Source organism: Microchirus variegatus (assembly GCF_963457635.1).
Source record: "Microchirus variegatus genome assembly, chromosome: 15".
In the NCBI taxonomy this organism is placed as follows: domain Eukaryota; kingdom Metazoa; phylum Chordata; class Actinopteri; order Pleuronectiformes; family Soleidae; genus Microchirus; species Microchirus variegatus.
Genome location: NC_139816.1, coordinates 3,119,435 through 3,140,727, shown reverse-complemented (window position 1 = coordinate 3,140,727; position 21,293 = coordinate 3,119,435). Strand labels below are relative to the sequence as shown.

The 21,293-nt window shown below is 40.9% G+C and overlaps 1 protein-coding gene across 2 annotated transcripts in view; it reads right to left on the bottom strand.

Annotated features, from left to right (window-relative positions):
* Window positions 1–522: 522 nt before the first annotated feature.
* The window catches only part of map3k15 (mitogen-activated protein kinase kinase kinase 15), a 32,690-nt gene continuing 11,919 nt past the window's right edge, over window positions 523–21,293 (bottom strand). For both annotated transcript variants that reach the window (XM_083901629.1, XM_083901628.1), the window contains 20 exons: window positions 20,736–20,886; window positions 20,537–20,644; window positions 20,387–20,436; window positions 20,066–20,161; window positions 19,128–19,215; window positions 18,871–19,004; window positions 18,073–18,200; window positions 17,738–17,868; window positions 17,468–17,573; window positions 15,525–15,682; window positions 14,170–14,353; window positions 13,908–14,085; window positions 11,112–11,286; window positions 8,923–9,108; window positions 8,308–8,413; window positions 7,166–7,415; window positions 5,652–5,764; window positions 4,757–4,863; window positions 3,430–3,506; window positions 523–2,747 (listed from right to left, as the gene is read on the bottom strand). In XM_083901629.1, coding sequence (XP_083757755.1) covers window positions 2,672–2,747; window positions 3,430–3,506; window positions 4,757–4,863; window positions 5,652–5,764; window positions 7,166–7,415; window positions 8,308–8,413; window positions 8,923–9,108; window positions 11,112–11,286; window positions 13,908–14,085; window positions 14,170–14,353; window positions 15,525–15,682; window positions 17,468–17,573; window positions 17,738–17,868; window positions 18,073–18,200; window positions 18,871–19,004; window positions 19,128–19,215; window positions 20,066–20,161; window positions 20,387–20,436; window positions 20,537–20,644; window positions 20,736–20,886 — 2,602 coding nt within the window. In that variant the 3' untranslated portion in view covers window positions 523–2,671. The remainder of the gene's footprint in view (window positions 2,748–3,429; window positions 3,507–4,756; window positions 4,864–5,651; window positions 5,765–7,165; window positions 7,416–8,307; window positions 8,414–8,922; window positions 9,109–11,111; window positions 11,287–13,907; window positions 14,086–14,169; window positions 14,354–15,524; window positions 15,683–17,467; window positions 17,574–17,737; window positions 17,869–18,072; window positions 18,201–18,870; window positions 19,005–19,127; window positions 19,216–20,065; window positions 20,162–20,386; window positions 20,437–20,536; window positions 20,645–20,735; window positions 20,887–21,293) is intronic.

The window sequence follows — 21,293 nt, the reverse complement described above, 5'->3', positions numbered from 1 at the left end:
TGTCCTCATCTGTTGGGTTTTTAAGACACAATACTGATTATGACCTCTTAAACCTTGCATCTGGCATATACTCCATATTACTAAAAACAAAAACTAATAAAAAACTAGCAAACCTGCGCTAACAACTAATCAAATTTTTATATCTATATATATATATATATATATATATATATATATATATATATATATATATATATATATAGATTAATGAAGTAACCTGTCCATCAATCTCCAAACACAAGACGGTGAATGAGAGCTGGGAATATCACGTCATGGTTTTCCTTTAAAAAAAAATAAAAAAATAAAAAGGTCCTAAAAGGTCAACAAATTTCCAAGTGTATAAACAAACAAAAGGTCAAAACATGTTAAAGCGGCGAAAAAGCACCCGTTAAGGTGAGCGTATGGAAATATGCTGTAGGAAAATGAACACGAATGGAAAGAAAATGGAAATGAACGTCAACGGCGGTGAAAAAAAACGCTTGAGTGACAGACGACTGACAACAGGTTCCTTTATTTCCAGGTTCAGGAAACAGATTACACACACACACACACACACACAGAGACAGACACACACACACAGACAGACAGACGGTAGTTTTAATATAAAAAAAACAGAGGACGAAAAGAGCGGAAAAAAACATGTATAATAAATAACGTACAGACGACGTATAAAGGCAGTGTTTGAGTAAAACATGAGTGGAATATATTCTGAGATTAAAAGTGTCTTTAGTCGCCCAAACAGTAAGATTGGCATCTGTGAATCAAGTTGAATATCATATATATAGCAATGTTTTCTTGCAAAACACAAACATTTGCTGCCATCGAGACCATTTATTATATATTTTTGTGTGTATTTGTTTACACAACTTTCTGTTGTAGTGGGTTTTTAACGTCTGTGCAAACAAAACTTTATATACGGAGAGGAAATCTGTGCGTAACACAGCGACTGATTTATGAATTAAAAGTTGTGCATGTTATTTAAAGCTCTCGCACATGAAAGTGTTTGGGGACCCAAAGAAACTCCACTGTGACACATCTGTGGGTCCCGACCCAGTGTTTGGGCGTCACCACTGTACAAAATAAGGCCATCATGTAGTAGTTTGTATAGTTTTTAACATTTTTAAATGTTTTTTTTTCCTGACATTTCATTCACACAAAGGCAGAATTTAGTGAATTCCTGTGTTTGTTTAGTTGCAAAGAGACGATTGATGTAGTGGCGGCACTGAAGAGCTTTGGTCTGGTCTGGTCCGGTCCGGTCCGGTCCGGTCTGGTCTGGTCTGGTCCGGTCCGGTCTGTTCTGGTCCGGTCTGGTCTGGTCTAGTCAGGTCAGGTCTAGTCAGGTCAGGTCTGGTCTGGTCTGTTTTGGTCTGGTTTGGTCAGGTTTGGTCTGGCCTGGTCTGTTTTGGTCTGTTTTGGTCTGGTTTGGTCTGGTCTGGTCAGGTTAGGTCAGGTGAGGTCAGGTCTGGTGTCATCTGTTTTGGTCTGGTTTGGTCAGGTCAGGTCAGGTTTGGTCTGGTCTGGTCCAGTCTGGTCTGGTCTGGTCTGGTCTAGTCCGGTCCGGTCCGGTCCGGTCCGGTCAGGTCTGGTCTGGTGTGGTCTGTTCTGTTCTGTGCTGGTCTGGTTTGGTTTGGTCTGGTCAGGTCTGATCAGGTCTGGTTTGGTCAGGTTTGGTCAGGTCTGATCAGGTCACGTCAGGTCTGGTCTGGTCTGGTCTGGTTTGGTCAGGTTTGGTCTGGTCTGTTTTGGTCTGTTTTGGTCTGGTCTGGTCTGGTCTGGTCTGGTCTGGTTTGGTCTGGTCTGGTCAGGTCAGGTCTGGTCAGGTTTGGTCTGGTGTCGTCTGTTTTGGTCTGGTTTGGTCAGGTCAGGTCAGGTCAGGTCAGGTCAGGTCAGGTCAGGTTTGGTCTGGTCTGGTCCAGTCTGGTCTGGTCTGGTCTAGTCCGGTCAGGTCAGGTCAGGTCAGGTCAGGTCTGGTGTGGTCTGTACTGTTCTGTTCTGTTCTGTTCTGTTCTGTTCTGTTCTGTTCTGTTCTGGTTTGGTCTGGTTTGGTTTGGTCTGGTCAGGTCTGGTTTGGTCAGGTTTGGTCTGGTCTGGTCTGGTCTGGTCTGGTTTGGTCTGGTCTGGTCTGGTATGTTTTGGTCTGTTTTGGTCTGGTCTGGTCAGGTCTGGTCAGGTCTGGTCAGGTCAGGTCCGGTCTGTCGGACTCCTGTGTGGAAACGCTTGGACGAGCAAAGACTCAGCGAGTTCTGTGTGTGTGTGTGTTCTTGTACTTGCAGCATACTGAGGACCAGTGAGGGTTTTTAACCAACAAAGTGAGGTCATTTTTACGAAGTGAGGACATTTTGGCCGGTCCTCACTTTGTTTTCATAGAAATCACTTCCTGGGGTTGTAAACATGCTATAGTCAGTTTTTAACAGGTCCTCAATTTGGTACAAACCCCCGTTTTCTAGTCCTGGTGTTTCACACACTTTTTGCTCTGGGGCTCCACCTGCAGACATTTAATGGTACTGCACCCAGTAGTTCTTTATAGATGTCTTTCATGAAGTAGATATTTGTAATTGTGTTGATTTACAAAGTGGAAATGCTGCTCCTCACGTTGTCAGCGCTTTTACCCGGTCCTCAGTATGCACCAAGTACAAGAATGTGTGTGTGTGTGTGTCCACGCGTCCTCCCGTCACGCGTCCTTCGTCAGCCTCTCGCGCTCTCGGTGTCGCTGGATCGCTCGCCAGATGCGGCACAGGACCCCGCCCCTGAGGTCAAATAAAAAAAAAAGGAGAATCAGAAATGTCCTCTTGATTATGCCGCGTCCCCCCTGGTGGCTATTAATAGGAATTACAATTGTGTTGAAAAAAAAAAACGGGGGGAAAACAGATACAAAACTAAATGTTATGATGAGATTAAAAAGATATTATTTCAGCGTGGAAAGTCCAGAGGGGGAAACCTGCGCCACAAGAATTTGCCTGAGTGTTTCCTTTTCCAACATCCGTCATCAAACTTGCAGATTTAACATTTTAAAGTTTCCCCGACACCCCCGAGGATTTAAAAACTTCTTTCTTTCTTTCTTGCTGTCTGTTTCTTTTCTTTGCAAGCTTTGCATAAAAATCTGCCAGCGCTAAAATAAAAAAAGGGACAGATTCTGTACGTGCTGAGTCTGCAGCGAGAGGCCAATTAGAGCTGCAACTACTTCACGATCCATGAGAGCATTTAAAGCTGCAGGAGGCAAAACTGCTCCACACACACACACACACACACACACACACACACACAAAAAAGAGGTGATTGTTGAGGAGACTCCTTAGCTCCTCCCACCACAGGAGCACTAACTAAAGATTAATCTGTCAGCAGATGCTGAAATTATCACCAAAATTATTCAGTTTTTAGAAGGTTTTCAGAAGGTTTTCCGGAGGTTTTCCGGAGGTTTTCAGTACAAACCGTAGACGGAGGCAGCGAAGGTCGTCTTTGCTGATGTCACTGAGGAGGTCGGTCAGGGAATATTCTTCCAGCACAAACTAGGAGAGAAACACGATCAAGGGTTAAGTCACCAGATTAAAGTCCAAGTAAAGTGGTAAAAGATTATCTCTTCTGAGTTTGGAATGATTAAAATGCATGATATTATTGGTATGAGGCTTATTTTTCTTTGTAATCATGACTTTAATCTCAGAATTCTGACTTTTTCTCTTCAAATTAGAGAAAAAGTCAGATCCCTTGTTGAATGAATTTAATCTTGCAATTCTTTTTTTTTTTCTCAGAATTCCAACTTTCTTTTCGGATTTCTGACTTTAAGCTCACAATTCCTTTGTTTCCCTCAGAATTCCAAATGTATCTTCTAAGTTCCGCCTTTCTTTTACTCAGAATTACGACTTTAATCTCAGAATTCTTTTTTTTTTACCCTCAAAAATTATACTTTAATCTCAGAATTCCAACTTTTTCCAACAGAATTTCGACTTTAATTTGAGAATTCCAACTTTTTCGCTCAGAGTCCTGACTTTAATCTCAGAATTCCAACTTTTTCCATCAGAATTCCGACTTTAATCTCAGAATTCCAACTTTTTCCCTCAGAATTCCGACTTTAATTTGAGAATTCCAACTTTTCCCCTCAGAGTCCTGACTTTAATCTCAGAATTTCAACTTTTTCCATCAGAATTCCGACTTTAATCTCAGAATTCCAACTTTTTCCCTCAGAATTCCGACTTTAATTTGAGAATTCCAACTTTTTCCCTCAGAATTCCAACTTTAATCTCAGAATTCCAACTTTTTCCCTCAGAATTCCAACTTTAATCTCAGAATTCCAACTTTTTCCCTCAGAATTCCAACTTTAATCTCAGAATTCCAACTTTTTCCCTCAAAATTCTGACTTTAATCTCAGAATTCCCTCTCCCCCCCTCAAAAATTATAATTTAATCTTAAAATTCCAATTTTTTCCCTTCAGAAATCCAAATATATTCATACACTTCTATATAAACATAGTATTTGTGCAGAATATAAAGGTAAATCTACTTGTTTAACAAACATTTTCACAGTTTGTACACAAACACAGAGCTGCTTCTCTCTGTCCCCCCCTGTCTCTCGTCAGTGGTGCTGCAGCCTCACAGCCTCACAGAGTCTGCTCCTCTCTCTCTCTCTCTCTCTCTCTCTCTCTTCTGTTCTTCTTCACTTTATTTCCTCATCTTTAAGGATTTGAAGTCCAGTGTCAGATCTTCTCTCTGTGTGTTTTAACATCGAGCTAAAAGACTATTTTCTAAAAAAACAGTATCTCCACCTTGTCTACGGTGTCTGCGTCGGCTCCCTGCTCCTTCAGCCAGTCCACCAGCTGCTTGTCCGGCTCGTGGTCGGCAGGGATGTGGAAAATGGAAGGAGGTGCAAAGTCTGAGAGACCAGAGGAAGATTAAGGGTGAATTCCAATTCCTCTATCTTAACCCTCAATCTCAAAAATGTTCTCCCTCTAGTGCAAGTGATGTACCGATTCTCAGAAAAATTAAGTTTTGGGGTCAAGTTTAAGGGCTGCATCGCCCTCAATATTGAGATTTTCCGAGACCACCCTTGGGAGCGAGGTCCACCCAGAATGCATTGCGTGTTTTGACATAAACAAAGATGGCGTCGAAAGCAACGAAACGCTAAAAATGAAGTATTTTCTTTGTTAATAGAGATATAAAAATGATGAAAACCATTGTATTATCTTAGTTTAGGCCCATATTATGGATTACTGACGTCATTGTTGCGTAACATTTATTTTTATTTTACGATTTTTTGTCAATAGCCAATAGTTTGCTATGGTTTACTTTTCAATAAGTCGTGGTGTGTGGTAACTGTCAGCTGAATATTTGTATGAGTATCATCTTATAACTAACTGACAACCTAATAACTTGACTGACAAACAGATCAGAATAAATAATCCTGACGTAAATGTGTTCTTCTTCTTCTTCTTCTTCTTTTTTGGAGTCGACAGACTGGACGCAGCTTTGGCGTTATTCTGCCCCCTACAGTCTGAAGACGTATCTGCATTTAAGGGGGTGTCCCATTTCTAAGTGACAAAATAACCCTCAACACTTGGTTTTGAGGACCAGTTAAGATTAAGGGTTGAGCTCGAGGGTTAAGATAGGAATTGGAATTGGCCCTGAGACACATTAGTGATGGATGAGTGGCTTCACTGTTACCTGGAGGCCTGTGTCTGACTCTGATCAGCTCCAGGTCGTGCGACCTCTGCTGCAGCGTGGTCTTCAGGACCTGCTGGTACTCCTTCTCCTTCTGCAGCAGCTCCTCCAGCAGCCTGCTCATAGAACAGATGAAATATTAAGTATATATATATTGGTAAAAATTATGATTTTTTTTTTTTTTTGCCCTGGAAGTCAGATGAGACTATTTTAGTGAAGAAATTAAACTTTTTCTTGTATGATTAGATATTTTTTTGTGTCTCTTTTGAAAGAACTTCCTGTCGAAACTTCACGGTGTGGGTTTTAGAAACAACCGTCGATACTGTGCAGCCCGGGGGCAAACGCAATCGTTTTCCACTCGTGTGTGTGTGTGTGTGTGTGTGTGTGTGTGTGTGTGTGTGTGTGTGTGTGTGTGTGTGTGTGTGTGTGTGTGTGTGTGCGTGTGTGTGCGTGTGTGTGTGTGTGTGTGCGTGCGTGTGTGAGCAAGTTCTGTCCATACATGCATCCTGCAGCACCAGTCACAATTTCATCATCATCACTTCATGCATTGTCAGACCGCCTCAGGCTGTTTCCTCTTTGTGTGTGTGTGTGTATGTGTGTGTGTGTGTGTGTGTGTGTGTTCTTGTAGGCATACTGAGGCCCAGTAAGGTTTTTTAACCAACAAAGTGAGATAATTTTTACGGAGTGAGGACATTTTGGCCGGTCCTCACTTTGTTTTCATTGAAATCACTTCCTGAGGTTGCTATAACATGCTATTCAAAAAAATTAAAAATTAAAATTTTGGACGACGTATGTACGTAGTATTTTGATGACGTTTTTGTCAAATTTTGGACCAAAACTTTTGGGTCAATTTTTTTTTTTTTTTTTTGGACGATATAGTATAGTATGACGTTTTTGTCAAATTTTGGGTCCAATTTTTTTTGTCAAAGTTTCTTTTAAATTTTGGACGACAAAGTAGAGTATGACGTTTTGTCAAACTTTGAGTCATTTTTTTTTTTTTTTCACATTTTGGACAACATAATATAGTATGACGTTTTTGTCAAATTCTGGACCAAAAATTAAAAAAAAAAAAAAAAAGATCAAAAAAGTTTTCCAGCCCTTTTTGCTCTGGGGCTCCACCTGCAGACATTTTATGGTACTGCAACCAGTAGTTCTTTATAGATGTCATTCATGAAGTAGATATTTGTTATTGTGTTGATGTATAAAGTGGAAATGCTGGTCCTCAGTATGCAGCAAGTACAAGAATGTCTGTGTGTGTGTGGGGGGGGGGTGTGTGTGTGTGTGTGTGTGGGAAAGTGTGCATGTGTTCAAATCTGTTAAAATCTTACTGCAGCTTAACCACAGGAAGTCCTGCAATTGTTTTCGGATTCATATTATGTAAGGAAATGTATTGTATTGAATAATTAAATGACAATTATACGTCATTCCTTAATCTCATTTGAATACATGTCATGCATATAGCACCTTTAAAACCTGAATATACGAATAAACTTGACACTTAAATGTGTTTTCCACACCTGTGCGTCTCGTGTTTGAGTCGCCCCAGCTGAGCGCCCAGTTGCTGATTGGAGCGCTGGTGCTCGAGGGAGTGGGCGGGGCTTGGCGCGCAGAGGGTGGCGGCGGAGTGGGCCGGCTCAGCGGTCAAAAGGCCCAGCTCCTCCGCCTGAGACGCCGAAACCGGGACAAACTCCGCCTCCTCCTCGTCCACCTCGTCTTCTTTCTCCGCCCCCTCGCACTCCGACGCCGGGCCGAAGTGAGTCTTTAGCTCTGTGGAGGTCAAAGGTCGGCGTGACAGTAACTTAAAAAACTATTTATTACACAATATATCTGTGTATTGTTCTGTATTGGACGCCATTTAAATAACATGCAAAACATTCCATATCTTTGATTTTATATATCGTTAATATTGTTTTAATATTGTAAAACACAGCAACTGTAAAACTATAACAAATGAAAAACTATTTCTATAACGATAAAATCTTATATAGTATACTTTGTGTATACTATACAAGTGTATATACACACACAATATATACTATATAACATATATCCCATCTAAAAAAAACTATTTCTATATATAACTATAAAAAATAAAAAACTATTTCTATAACTTAAAAAATCAATAAATAAAAACTATTTCTGTAACTATAAAAAACTATTTCTTATTATAAAACTATAAAACATAAAAAATATATATTTCTTTAACTATAAAAATAAAAAAATAAACTTTTTATAACTATCAAAAAAATAAAAACTATTTATATAACTATAAAAATAAAAACCATTTCTCTATTTTATATAAAATAAAAGTTTTTCTACAACTATAAAAAACTATTTCTAATTGTAAAACTATAAACACATATATATATTTCTATAACTATAAAAATAAAAATCAACTATTCGTATAAGTATAAAAAACTATTTCTAATTATAAAACTATAAAACATAAAAAAAATGTATATATATATATAATATTTCTATGACTATAAAAATAAAAAATAAAAACCTTTTATATAACTATAAACAACTATATAACAATATTTAACCATTAATTGTATTGCCTATATACTATTGAATTGCCCATCCCTCACGCCTGATTTTGGTAAAACTGTAGGATGCACATGCGGCCACTAGATGGCGACAGGAGCTCAGCACACACCTGGTATGAGGATGGTGATGGCCGCCTGCACGGCTCTGCGGATGATGTTGTCCATCGCAAACATCCAGTGAGGTTTGATGTGATGATTCCTCAGGACTTTATTCACCTGAGAGTCACACACACACAAACACACACATTTTAGATTTTAATTGACGTATAAGGGAAATAAAAATATTTTAAGACAAATTTAATGATTGTTTTAAAGATTGGATAAACACATTTTAACATTAACTAACAGTTGTGTAGGATTTAGGTGAAATCTGAGTTGAATATATAATTTTTAATAGTCGTGATTTTATGTTGGAGGTCAATATGGTGAAATAATAATACTAATAGTAATACACAACCTCACCACTAGGGGTCACAAAATACCACACAGCGCAATTTTGTATTATTTGGTGTTTTAAAAGTGTCTCTTATCCATAATTAATGGCACAAACAAAAATGAAAGATTAATTCCGTTTTTATATCAACATATTGCTTTATAAATGAATAAAAACATTTTATTACCTGTTTTATCATTTTAACATTATTAATAAAGTTCTCGTATAACAGTCCATATGATTGAATAATAATAATAATAATAATAATAATAATAATGATATGCGCACTGACCGAGTCCTGGAAGCCGAAGAGCACCAGCTGGATCTGGTTGATGGACGTGGAGTCGAAGTCCAGGTCCAGCTTGAGCTTGGAGATGGTGGCGGCCATGACGCGTCTCTCTGGAGAATGGATGAAGTCTCGGAGGATGCAGATGATCTGCTTGATGTGGTCGAGGGACAGCAGGAGCTCCTCGCTGCCCTGTGTGTGTACAAATACACACAAAATATACACATTAATTTTCCAGTAAATAGTATACACTATCACAATATTAGTATAATATATATTATATATTATGCTATACTATATTATACTAAGAATTCTGAGATTAAAGTCAGGACTCTGAGGGAAAATGTTGGAATTCTGAGGGAAAAATTTGGAAATCTGAGATTAAAGTCAGAATTCTGAGGGAAAATGTTGGAATTCTGAGATTAAAGTTAAAAAATTTTTGGTAAAAAAATAATTCTGAGATTAAAGTTGGAATTCTTAGTAAAAGAAAGGCAGACCTTAGACGATTAAGTTGAAATTCTGAGAGAAACAAAGGAACTGTGAGATTGAAGTCAGAACTCTGATGGGAAAAGTTGGAATTCTGAGGGAAAGAAAGGAATTCTGAGATAAAAGTCAGAACTCTGAGGGGAAAAGTTGGAATTCTGAGGGAAAATGTTGGAATTCTGAGGGAAAATGTTGGAATTCTGAGGGAAAATGTTGGAATTCTGAGGGAAAAATTTGGAAATCTGAGATTAAAGTCAGAATTCTGAGGGAAAAAGTTGGAATTCTGAGATTAAAGTTAAAAAAAATTGGGTAAAAAAAAGAATTCTGAGATTAAATTTGGAATTCTTAGTAAAAGAAAGGCAGAATTTAGACGATTAAGTTAGAATTCTGAGGGAAACAAAGGAATTGTGCGATAGAAGTCAGAACTCTGATGGAAAAAGTTGGAATTCTGAGGGAAAGAAAGGAATTCTGAGATTAAAGTCAGTACTCTGAGGGGAAAAGTTGGAATACTGAGATTAAAGTATCATTTTTGAGGGTGAAAAAAAAAGAATTCTGAGATTAAAGTCTGAATTCTTAGTAATAGAAAGGCAGAACTGAGACGATAAAGTTGGAATTCTGAGGGAAACAAAGGAACTGTAAGATTGAAGTCAGAATTCTGAGTGTAAAGTCAGAAATCAGAAAAGAAAGTTGGAATTGTGAGGGGGGGGGAAATAAAAATTCTGAGATTAAAGTCATAATTTGAAGAGAAAAAGTCAGAATTCTGAGATTAATGTCATGATTATAAAGAAAAAGAAGCATCATACAAATAATATCATGCATTTTAATCATTCTAAACTCAGAAGAGATAATCTTTTACCACTTTACTTGGACTTTAATCTGGTGACTTAACACTTGATATAATATTGAATGAATGAATCGTTTATTTCGGGCATGACAAGTAATCAACATCTGCATACATCATCATTTATATTCATACACATGACCGAAAGGGACAGCGGGAGAAGCAAAGCTTATCTAGTCCCGCCCCCATTACCCATACAATTTTATTACTTTTTATTTTTTTTTTTATTTTTTTTTTTTTTTCCATGTTAACTTTCGACATTTAGGACGTCGCAGCAACAATAGCATAAGGCTGCAGTTCATCTCAAGGCAGTCAACAGACTACATGCATGGCCGTACATGTGTCCCTGTCGAATATATTATTTGGTGAGTCAATGTATCATGACCAACATAATAATAATAGTAGATAAAATAAAAACATTCTACAACTAGGTTAAAAAGAAATAAATGTGGGGTCAAAATGATCTATTATATTTTACACTGTGTAAAAGTTATGGCTAAAATTAATGAATTAAAACATGACGAAATGTCAAAAATGTCCACGTTTTTCGAAAAGGTCCTCGCTCTGTGGGGTCCTGTCACCGGTCCCCACAAAGGCAGTAGTGCAGGTACGTGTACTGTGAGAGGGGCCCAACAAAAAAAAGGTATACACACCATGGATTGGGGGACATTTTTTGAAAGTGAGGCAATTTTGTTCTGCCACACTTTCAAAGGGCTGTGAATGTGTTAGGACCTGGTTTTAGGGTTAAGGTGTGTCAGGTTATGTGTGTGTGTGTGTCCATGTTTGTGCACCACTCATAAATGTTCTCACTTCCTATGGTTTATATGTTTATACATATATATAAATATGGTTTTTATTTTTGTTCACACACCTGAATGTGGTTCTCCTTGAGGTTGGAGATGACCTTCTCCTGGTCGTCGTTGAGGACCTTGTAGAGAATGGAACGTCTCTCGCTGTCCTTCTTCAGCATGAACAGTCCGCTGTCCCTGTCCTCAGAGGAGGGCGGGGCACTGCGGTCCTCGGACACCGAACCCTCATCTGGCACACTGTCGCGCACACACACACACACACACACACACACACACACACAGTCATATAAAACAGGAGAAAATGATTTACAACGGTGCGACGCGTCCTCCAGCTTATTTGCAGATTCAAGCCTCGCCTGGCGACACTGTGTGCCCAGGAAAGTGCAGAGACAGCATGAGTCAGCGCTAAATCGTGCACGTATGCACGCACACACACACACACACACACACGCCACCACAAGTGTGTGTGATTGTGTGTGTGTGTGTGTGTGTGTGCTCAGCCGCCAGCTGAATCTCATAAAATGATCAGACCTCATTATGTCGGTGTCTTAAAAGGCAGTGGAGCAAACTGTGAGCACAATGAGGCCACCTGCTAACCGAGCTAACACACACACACACACACACACACATTCATTCACATCTTTCTATACAAGCTGCTAGTTTTTTTTCTCAGCAATAAGACATAGCTTTAAAAGGTGTATTATGTAATAAATCATAAAATCCTCCTAATATGTCACAGAGACTCAGGAATAATGTTCATATAACAAACTGAACTCACCAACAACAACAGTACAGACAAAATATTTGCATTAAAAAAAAATCTTTTGCAGACTGCAAATCATGTTTATACTTTGGCGTCATGTGGCGCCACCTACCGCCGTCTACCAATCATTGCAGTCGGTAGAGTCTCAGCTGCCGAGCGACCACGGGTTGCCAGTTACGTCAGAAAAACGAAAACCTAAAAAGACCTCGGTGTTTTGAATTTGAGTGTAGTAACCGTTTTTGGCCACGTTCTTACATATGGCGCCTTTAACGCTGCCAGAGGGAAAGTAATAATAGATACTACTCATGGAGCAACATTTGGGTGCATTGAACCTTTAAACTACGATTATTTAAAAACTTTTAAAAAGATATCAAAAGTTTGATTTAGGTCAGAAAAGTCTAAAAATCTTGTGACCCGTTTAAAGTTTCAACCACGTCTCTACGTTAAAGTATGACGACACTGTGACGCTCCAAAGTGCGCTGGGTTGCGATCGTTCGTACGACCGTTTCCCATTCATGTGTATGTGGAAATTATTCGCAGTTTTAGTACTACTGGAGTACTCGTATTGCAGAGCAGGCACTCTAATGAGCAGGTAGAAAGCGGTATGTGCTGTTGGCGATCGGCCCGATCGTTTCTGGAGCAACCGGTTATTACAAAGACTGTATGTGCGTGTGCTCGCTAATTAGCATAATTAAATACAGACTAGGTTTACGACTAGTTTGAACACACCCAGGAATGTCTCCACGACGAGCTCCCTGCATGCACGTCAACTGCATTTCGTCTACAAACATGGCGGTTTTTCTTCGCTAGCTCACAGAAGTCGGGGAGGAGGGTTCTTTCGCTTAGTCTACGAACTCTGGTGGTACGAACACCGCACTCCCGATAAGTGGCGGTACATAAATACTAGTTTCCATTACGTCATGTTTACGTGCCACGACACGGGAGTCCAGGCACCATTTACCAGTTAGCTCCGTTAGCTCCTTTAGCGCCGTTAGCGCGCCTACAGCGGAACTGGAGCGCTTTGTTTATTAAAGGAAAAGAGCAGCGCTACTGCCTATTTTTTAAAGTTTAGCGTTACTTTAGAGACTAATTTTAACAGTCGTCACGGAAACGCGCCACTACGCGTTAACGTTGACGCCGCTATCGCAATAACGCGCCAAGCTAACTAATAAATACACACATGATATCCAATGCACGTCAACTGCATTTCGTCAACAAACATGGCGGTTTTTCTTCGCTAGCTCACAGAAGTCGGGGGAGTTTCTTTCGCTTAGTCTACAAACTCTGGTGGTACGAACACCGCACTCCCGATAAGTGGCGGTACATAAATACTAGCTAACGCACGTTTCCATGACGTCATGTTTACGTGCCACGACACGGGAGTACAGGCACCGTTTACCAGTTAGCTCCGTTAGCTCCTTTAGCGCCGTTAGCGCGCCTACAGCGGAACTGGAGCGCTTTGTTTATTAAAGGAAAAGAGCAGCGCTAGCACCTTTTTTTTTTTAAGTTTAGCGTTACTTTAGAGACTCATTTTAACAGTCGTCACAGAAACGCGCCACTACGCGTTAACGTTGACGACGCTATCGCAATAACGCGCCAAGCTAACTAATAAATACACACATGATATCCAATGCACGTCAACTGCATTTCGTCAACAAACATGGCGGTTTTTCTTCGCTAGCTCACAGAAGTCGGGGGAGTTTCTTTCGCTTAGTCTACGAACTCTGGTGGTACGAACACCGCACTCCCGATAAGTGGCGGTACATAAATACTAGCTAACGCACGTTTCCATGACGTCATGTTTACGTGCCACGACACGGGAGTACAGGCACCGTTTACCAGTCAGCTCCGTTAGCTCCTTTAGCGCCGTTAGCGCGCCTACAGCGGAACTGGAGCGATTCGTTTATTAAAGGAAAAGAGCAGCGCTAGCGCCTTTTTTTTTTTTTTAAGTTTACCGTTACTTTAGAGACTCATTTTAACAGTCGTCACGGAAACGCGCCACGACGTGCTAACGTTGACGCCGTTAACCCGCCGCTATCGCATTAACGCGCCCAGCTAACTAATAAATACACACATAATATCCAGTGTAACGCACCTCAGGTAGTTGGCGTTGGGGGGTTTGAGCAGGTTCTCCGAGCCGGAGCTTTTCTTCTTGATGAAGAAAACGTCGTGTTTGGAGTCGCAGTCTGGGCTCACGGAGCCGTGATCGCTGCTGCTGCTCCCGGTGGCCTCGCACTGCAACTGCACCGGCAGGGAAACGTTTTGGATGTAGTCTGCACACAACACAAACATTTAACAAAAAAAATACACTCATATAGCGCGTAGAATCTCTACGTGTGTGCATTTCTTTTATTTACCTGAGGGTTTGAAGGCGATCTTGCTCTTCTTGCCCTTGGTGTTGTGCCTGACAAACGTGTCCCTGAGCAGATCTGACGCAGTCGCCCTCTTGTGGGGGTCGGGCTCAAAGCAGCGCAGGATGAACGACTTGGCCTCCAGCGACAGAGACTCGGGGATCTCGGGGTGGATCTTAAACATGCCCACCTGAAAACGCACGGATGCAGAAAGCTACCGTATTAAATCGGTGGTTTCGATCAGGATGATGCCAGCTGTCAATCACACTCATCCATAAATGGGTGGAGCGTAATTTACAAAAATTAACATGTTCTGTCGTAGAAGAACTGAAAATAATGGTAGAGTCCGTCAACTCCTCAGGAAAATAATTACTAATGTTATAAATCAAGTCGCCTCATTTACTTAGAGACTTTCATTCAAATTCTTTGTCCAGCTACTGGTATCGCCCCCTGGTGGCAGTAAAATTTAACTTACTGCTTAGACCCAGCCTGGACAACAGAAAAACTACATCCAATTATTATTCATGGTCAATGGACAAAATCAAAGCCATACATTTGGGGGGGGGCGGTCCTTCCGTCAAAAAGCCCCGCCCCCAAAAGTGGGTGGAACCGGCAATTTTGGCTGCATAGAAGATAATTAGTGGGGGTTGTTTTGCTGCTAAACCCTTTAAACCAGGGGTTCTCAAAGTTTTGATACCTGAGGCCAATTTAGGAACCCAACATTGGACTGGGGGCCGCCAAAGGAAAAAAAAACAGAAAGAAATCCCATTTGTAATAATTTTAATGACCAGATTTCAGTTCTTCAGTTTAGCATTAACTAATATAAGCATTAATATAATGTAATTTAAGCATTAATATAATAACGCTTTATAATTTACTGGGTATTTTCCTAGTATTTTGGCCATTTTTCTTACCTCCTAATTACAGGTTAATACCAAGTAACACATTTGTGTTATATTCACTAGCTACCTGCTTATTACCAGCTTATTACCCAATAATACACTAAAATTCACCATATAGAAACCAGGTAAATACCCAGTATTTTTGTTTACACTTATTGGTCTGTATCCAGTAATGTCCAATAAACATTTAACAAGCTTAGTAGCTCCTGGATTAAAACTATCAACTGTAATTCATTGAGGGGCCGCCAGAAATGTTTCTGCGGGCCGCCATTGGCCCCCGGGCCGCACTTTGAGAACCAATGCTTTAAACCATTGGTTCTCAAAGTGCGGCTCGGGGGCCAATGGCCGCCCCCCCCCATTTTTTCCTTTGGCGGCCCTCAGTCCAATGTTGGGTACCTAAATTGGCCCTCAGGTATCGAAACTTCGAGAACCCCGACTCTAAACGCACTGAACACTGACCTTAAACATGGCCGCCTGTGGTTCCCCCAGCTCATGAAAGGGAGGCTTCCCGGTGGCCATTTCTATGATGGTGCAGCCGAGGGACCAGATGTCAGCGGGGGCCCCGTACCCTCGAGGGCCCTTGTCGATAATCTCTGGTGCCATGTACTGCAGCGTACCTGCGGCGCAGCAAGAGACGCGGATAAACAAGCCATGAAAAACGGATTCAAGTGTCCGTATCGACCAGTTAACAAAGATAGACAAACTTTGCATAAAAGAACAGATGATATGTGGGTAAAACTGCTCCATACACGCATTGCAAATTGTATTTCTGAATCGTATATAATAATAATATATAGTATTTTGTCTGTGCAAGATTTAGCTTTTGTCCTTAGCTCTAAATACAGATGTTAAAAGAGAGAGACAGACACACAAAGAGAGAGAGCTATAAAAAGACTGTAGAGTGAACACACACACACACACACACACACACACACACACACACACACACACACACACACACACACACACTAATGAAAGGTAAACACCCTTCTGCCTTTGCTTGATTAGCTAATCTCATTACACAGCTCACTGGCGGCTGGAGATGCCAGATGGCCAATGAATGTTCATGTCACATACACACAAATATTCATACACACTCGTGTGTGTGTCTGTGTGCGTGTGCATGTAGTGTTTCCATAGAAGCTGGTCGTGGCTCTTGACATTTTGAGGGTCATCACTTCACCTGAGATTCTGCAGCGTTTCTATGACTCCGTTTAAGACCTATTCGCTGACAGATTATAAACAAATGACAGCACTTTGGTCAACTTTGTTCTCACGGACTCATTATTGGAGCATTCACTGAGGTGTTGGAGCTTAATGTGGTGACTGACACTCTGATCGTTTAGATCCCAGTTGATAGGAGAACATGTTATTGTACAGATTCAGCTACTTTCAAGGTTGGATCTAGGAGAAAGCTATTGCAAACCTCTAAATGAGGATTGACTTGAAATTTACTATCATAATAGTCGGCATCGGCCTGAGCAAGGATCTGTTGAAAATATTTGCAAACCTCTTAAGGAATAATTTTAATGAATTTTTGAAAATCATAAAATTATCCATTTGCCCTGATGCACTTTGACAGTGAACTGACTTTCTTCTCAAAAACAAAAAGTATCTCGGAATTTCTTGAAATTTACTATCATAATAGTCGGCATCGGCCTGAACAAGGATCTGTTGAAAATATTTGCAAACCTCTTAAGGAATAATTTTAATGAATTTTTGAAATTCAGGAAATGATCCATTTGCTCTGATGCACTTTGACAGTGAACTGACTTTCTTCAAAAAGACGAAAAGTGTCTCGGAATGACTTGAAATTTACCATCATAATAGTCGGCATCGCTCTGAACAAGGATCAGTTGAAAGTATTTGCAAACCTCATAAGGAATAATTTTAGCGAATTTTTGAAATTCAGGAAATTATCCATTTGCCCTGATGCACAATGACAGTGAGCTGACTTTCTTCTCGAAAACAAAAAGTATCTCGGAATTTCTTGAAATTCACCATCATAATAGTCGGCATCGCCCTGAGCAAGGATCCATTGAAAATATTTGCAAATCTCTTAAGAAATAATTTTTATGATTTTTTGAAATTCAGGAAATTATCCATTTGCCCTGATGCACTTTGACAGTGAGCTGACTTTCTTCACGAAAACAAAAAGTATCTCGGAATGACTTGAAATTTACCATCATAATAGTCGACATCGCCCTGAACAAGGATCTGTTGAAAATATTTGCAAATCTCTTAAGGAATAATTTTAATGAATTTTTGAAAATCACGAAATAATCCATTTGCTCTGATGCACTTTGACAGTGAGCTTTCTTTTCAAAAATAACATGTTGGTGACATTTTACTCACAAATAAAAATGCATGTGTGTACAACAACATTAGCATCATGGAGTTACCAGTGAATGTTTCAGTACAGGGGTTGACCCCTGCCAAGCGCTTGGAGGTACCAAAGTCCGAGATCTTCAAGACGCCACTGTAGGTGTTTACCAAGACGTTGTCACCCTGACGGACACAGAGAAGGACAGGACTGTATATACAGTTATGTAGACAATGGCTCGTTAACATTAGCATCAAATAGTAAATTGTATTGTTTGCCATTTTTGTTTGCCTGTGTGTACCGAGCCTTTTTTAAACTGATTTGAGACATTCGTCTGTTCTTAAGGTACCTTGATGTCCCTGTGGACGATCTGGTTGTCGTGCAGGTACCGCAGCCCCTCCAGGATCTGTCGGGTGTAGAAGATGATCGTGGCCTCCTTCAGCGGACCCCACTTGGAGCGCAGCAACACCGACAGGCTTCCTGGAGAAAGGAGAGAAGGAGTGTCCAAAACCTATCATGAAACGGGAAGACGACCAAGCCGTTAGAGACACCGCCCAGTAACCGAGAGGTCACAAGCATCCATCTCTAACATATACAACAATAACAAACACAGCCTCAAATGAAGCTTCACGGTGGAGGTTTTGAGTTCTGAGTCTGAGTCTGTGTTGCGCAGTAAAAACACACCTCCAGGCACTTGCTCCATGAAGATCTTGATGTATCCGTTCTCGGAAACGGAGCCCAGGTACTGAACGATGTTCCTGTGCTTCAGGTACTTGTGGAGAGCGATCTCTTCGTGAAGAGGCTGCGAGTATCTGGTCCACAAAAAGACACGGAGTGAAAGAGATTCTCCTTTCTCGTACACCTAACAACTAGCGCTGTGCGATAGGTTAGCGCACGACCCGTTTCCATGACGACTGACCGGAAAAAGACCCGCGTGACGTCATGTTTACGTGCCGCGACATATAAACAATATATATATGTATGTATATATATATATATATAAATATATGTCTAGATAGATCGATAGATATGTATATCTTAGCTGTGCAATAGCTGTATAACGCGCGTTAATGCGTGACCGGAAAAAGACGCGTACAACGTCATGTTTACGTGCCACGACACCAGAGTCCCGGCACTGTTTTCCAGTTAGCTCCGTTAGCTCCGTTACCTGCATTAGCTCCTTTTAGCGCCGTTAGCGTTAGCCTACAGTGGAACTGGATCGGTCTGTTTATTAAAGGAAAAGAGCAGCGCTACAAATAACTAGCGTACCCGTGTACTTGCGTATGTGTGCGTCTGTTTTTAAAGTTTAGCGCTACTTTAGAGACTCGTTTTGTCAATCGGGAGTCGCGTAAACATGACGTCACGCACGTTTTTTTCCAACGTTGACGCCGTTAAACGCCGTTGACGTGTTAACGTTTGACAGCACTACCAACAACCCCTCTAAAGAACTAATTGAAGAACAGTTATGATGTGTTTGGGTACCTGCTGTCTCTCTCGGGAATCTCTTTGATGGCGATTCGGACCTGGTTGCTGAGGTCTCTCCCTGCGTACACCACTCCGTAGGTTCCTCGCCCCAACACCACCCGGTCCTCTGTCTCATTGGTGTCATACTCATACTGTCATCGCCCAAAGATCAACACACACACACACAAACACAAACACACACACATAGAATTCATCAGTAACGCTGACATTTTTGCCACAACCATGAATCTGGTCGTGTGTGGACACCAACACACCTCCAGCGTATCTCCGTCTCCTTCGCCTTCCAGCTCCACAGAGTTTCCCGTACCATCGGATATCATCTCTTTCACCATGGAGCAAAATCTGCACACAGTCACAATCATCGATCATAATCACGTCCGATGCATCGCCGACAAACACAGACATGGGGCCAATTCCAATTCCTATCTTAACCCTTAATCTTAACTGGCCCTCAAAACCAAGTGTTGAGGGTTATTTTGTCACTTAGAAATGGGACACCCCTTAAATGCAGATACGTCATCAGACTGTAGGGGGCAGAATAACGCCAAAGCTGCGTCCAGTCTGTCAACTCCAAAAAAGAAGAAGAAGAAGAAGAAGAACACATTTACGTCAGGATTATTTATTCTGATCCGTTTGTCAGTCAAGTTATTAGGTTGTCAGTTAGTTATAAGATGATACTCATACAAATATTCAGCTGACAGTTACCACACACCACGACTTATTGAAAAGTAAACCATAGCAAACCATCGGCTATTGACAAAAGATCGTAAAATAGAAATAAATGTTACGCAACAATGACGTCAGTAATCCATAATATGGGCCTAAACTAAGATAATACAATGGTTTTCATCATTTTTATATCGCTATTAACAAAGAAAATACTTCATTTGTATCGCACTCGTTTCGCTGCTTTCGGCGCCATCTTTGTTATGTGAAAACACGCAATGCATTCTGGGTAGCCCTTGCTCCCAAGGGTGGTCTGGGAAAATCTCAATATTGAGGGCGATACAGCCCTTAAACTTGACCCTCGACTTAATTTTTCTGAGAATCGGGACAGAACTTGCACTAGAGGGAGAGCATTTTGGAGTTTGAGGGTTAAGCAAGGAATTGGAATTCACCCGTGGACACACACTCACACACACACACACACACACACACCTACACAGACACATGTACAGGTGTTTGTCCTCACCGACCACACTGCTCCTCGGTGGAGAAGTAAATCTGGAAGTCGTCAGAGTTGTCGTGGACGTAGAGGAAGCAGCAGCGCTCGTCGAACTTGCTGATGCTGCAGGAAGAGCGACAGCACATCGTCGTCGGCATACGCTTACATTTTATTCGATTATATTGGCTGTGGCCGCACAATCGCCTTGAGGCGTTTGAATCATTTGGGAAATATCGAACCAAAATTTGTTGAAAATATCATACATTACTTCTTAAACAACTTTCATTTTGTTTTACTTGGCCAATAGTGACGACGCCTCTTGAAACAATCATCTCGTTTTATCCATACCTGATGCCTTTAATGGACATCGCAGTGAAGTTCCACTCGTGGATTCCTTTCTGTGAAATAAATAACAATAAAAAATTAATTTAAACCATAATCACATTTGCTCAGAAATGGTCACATCGCCAACCAGAAGACATGGTGACGTATACTCACCGTTTCCGGAGGAGAAACATGCCAAATGGAAACGTTCTTCTCTTCTGCCTCGTTGTTGATGGACACGTACGACGGCTGGTAAAGCTTGGTCGGCTCCAGAATCAACACCTAATAACAAAAAGTTAAAATAAATTTTAAAAAAAAAAACGAATCGCAGAATACCGTATGGTTAAATTTAGCGTCGCTGTGTTTTCTGTACTGGAAAGCGCAGTCGATTGGTGGTTCCCTGCGTGGCCTCCACGATGATGTCCATCCAGAAGTCCAGTCTCTCCCGGTGAGGAGAATGTTCCACCGTCTGCTTCTTGAACCTCTGGATCAGCTGCAGGTTCTGCACCACCGACTTCAAATACCTGGAAACGTCAACATCAACAATAACATCAACAACAACAAAAAAACACCAAATGGTACGCCTAAATTCGATGCTAGCCACATTCCCAACGAAAATATATCATAAAAAAATATATGAATTTTATAATAAGACTGAAACGTAGACTCAAAAGGAAAGTTTTATCAAGTTTTAACAGTTTTAACAATTTATCTGTGTTTGCACCCAAGCAAAAAACGGGGTCGTACCTATGTTCCCTGGGTCCTATGTTCCCCGTTTTTCCAAAAAAGTTCCTATGTTCCCCACTTTGTATGTGACAGGGGAACATAGGACCCTTTTTTGAAAAAGGGTAGGGTTAGGGTTAGAGAAAGGGTCCTATGTTCCCCGGTCACATACAAAGCGGGGAACATAGGACCCGTGGAACATAGGACC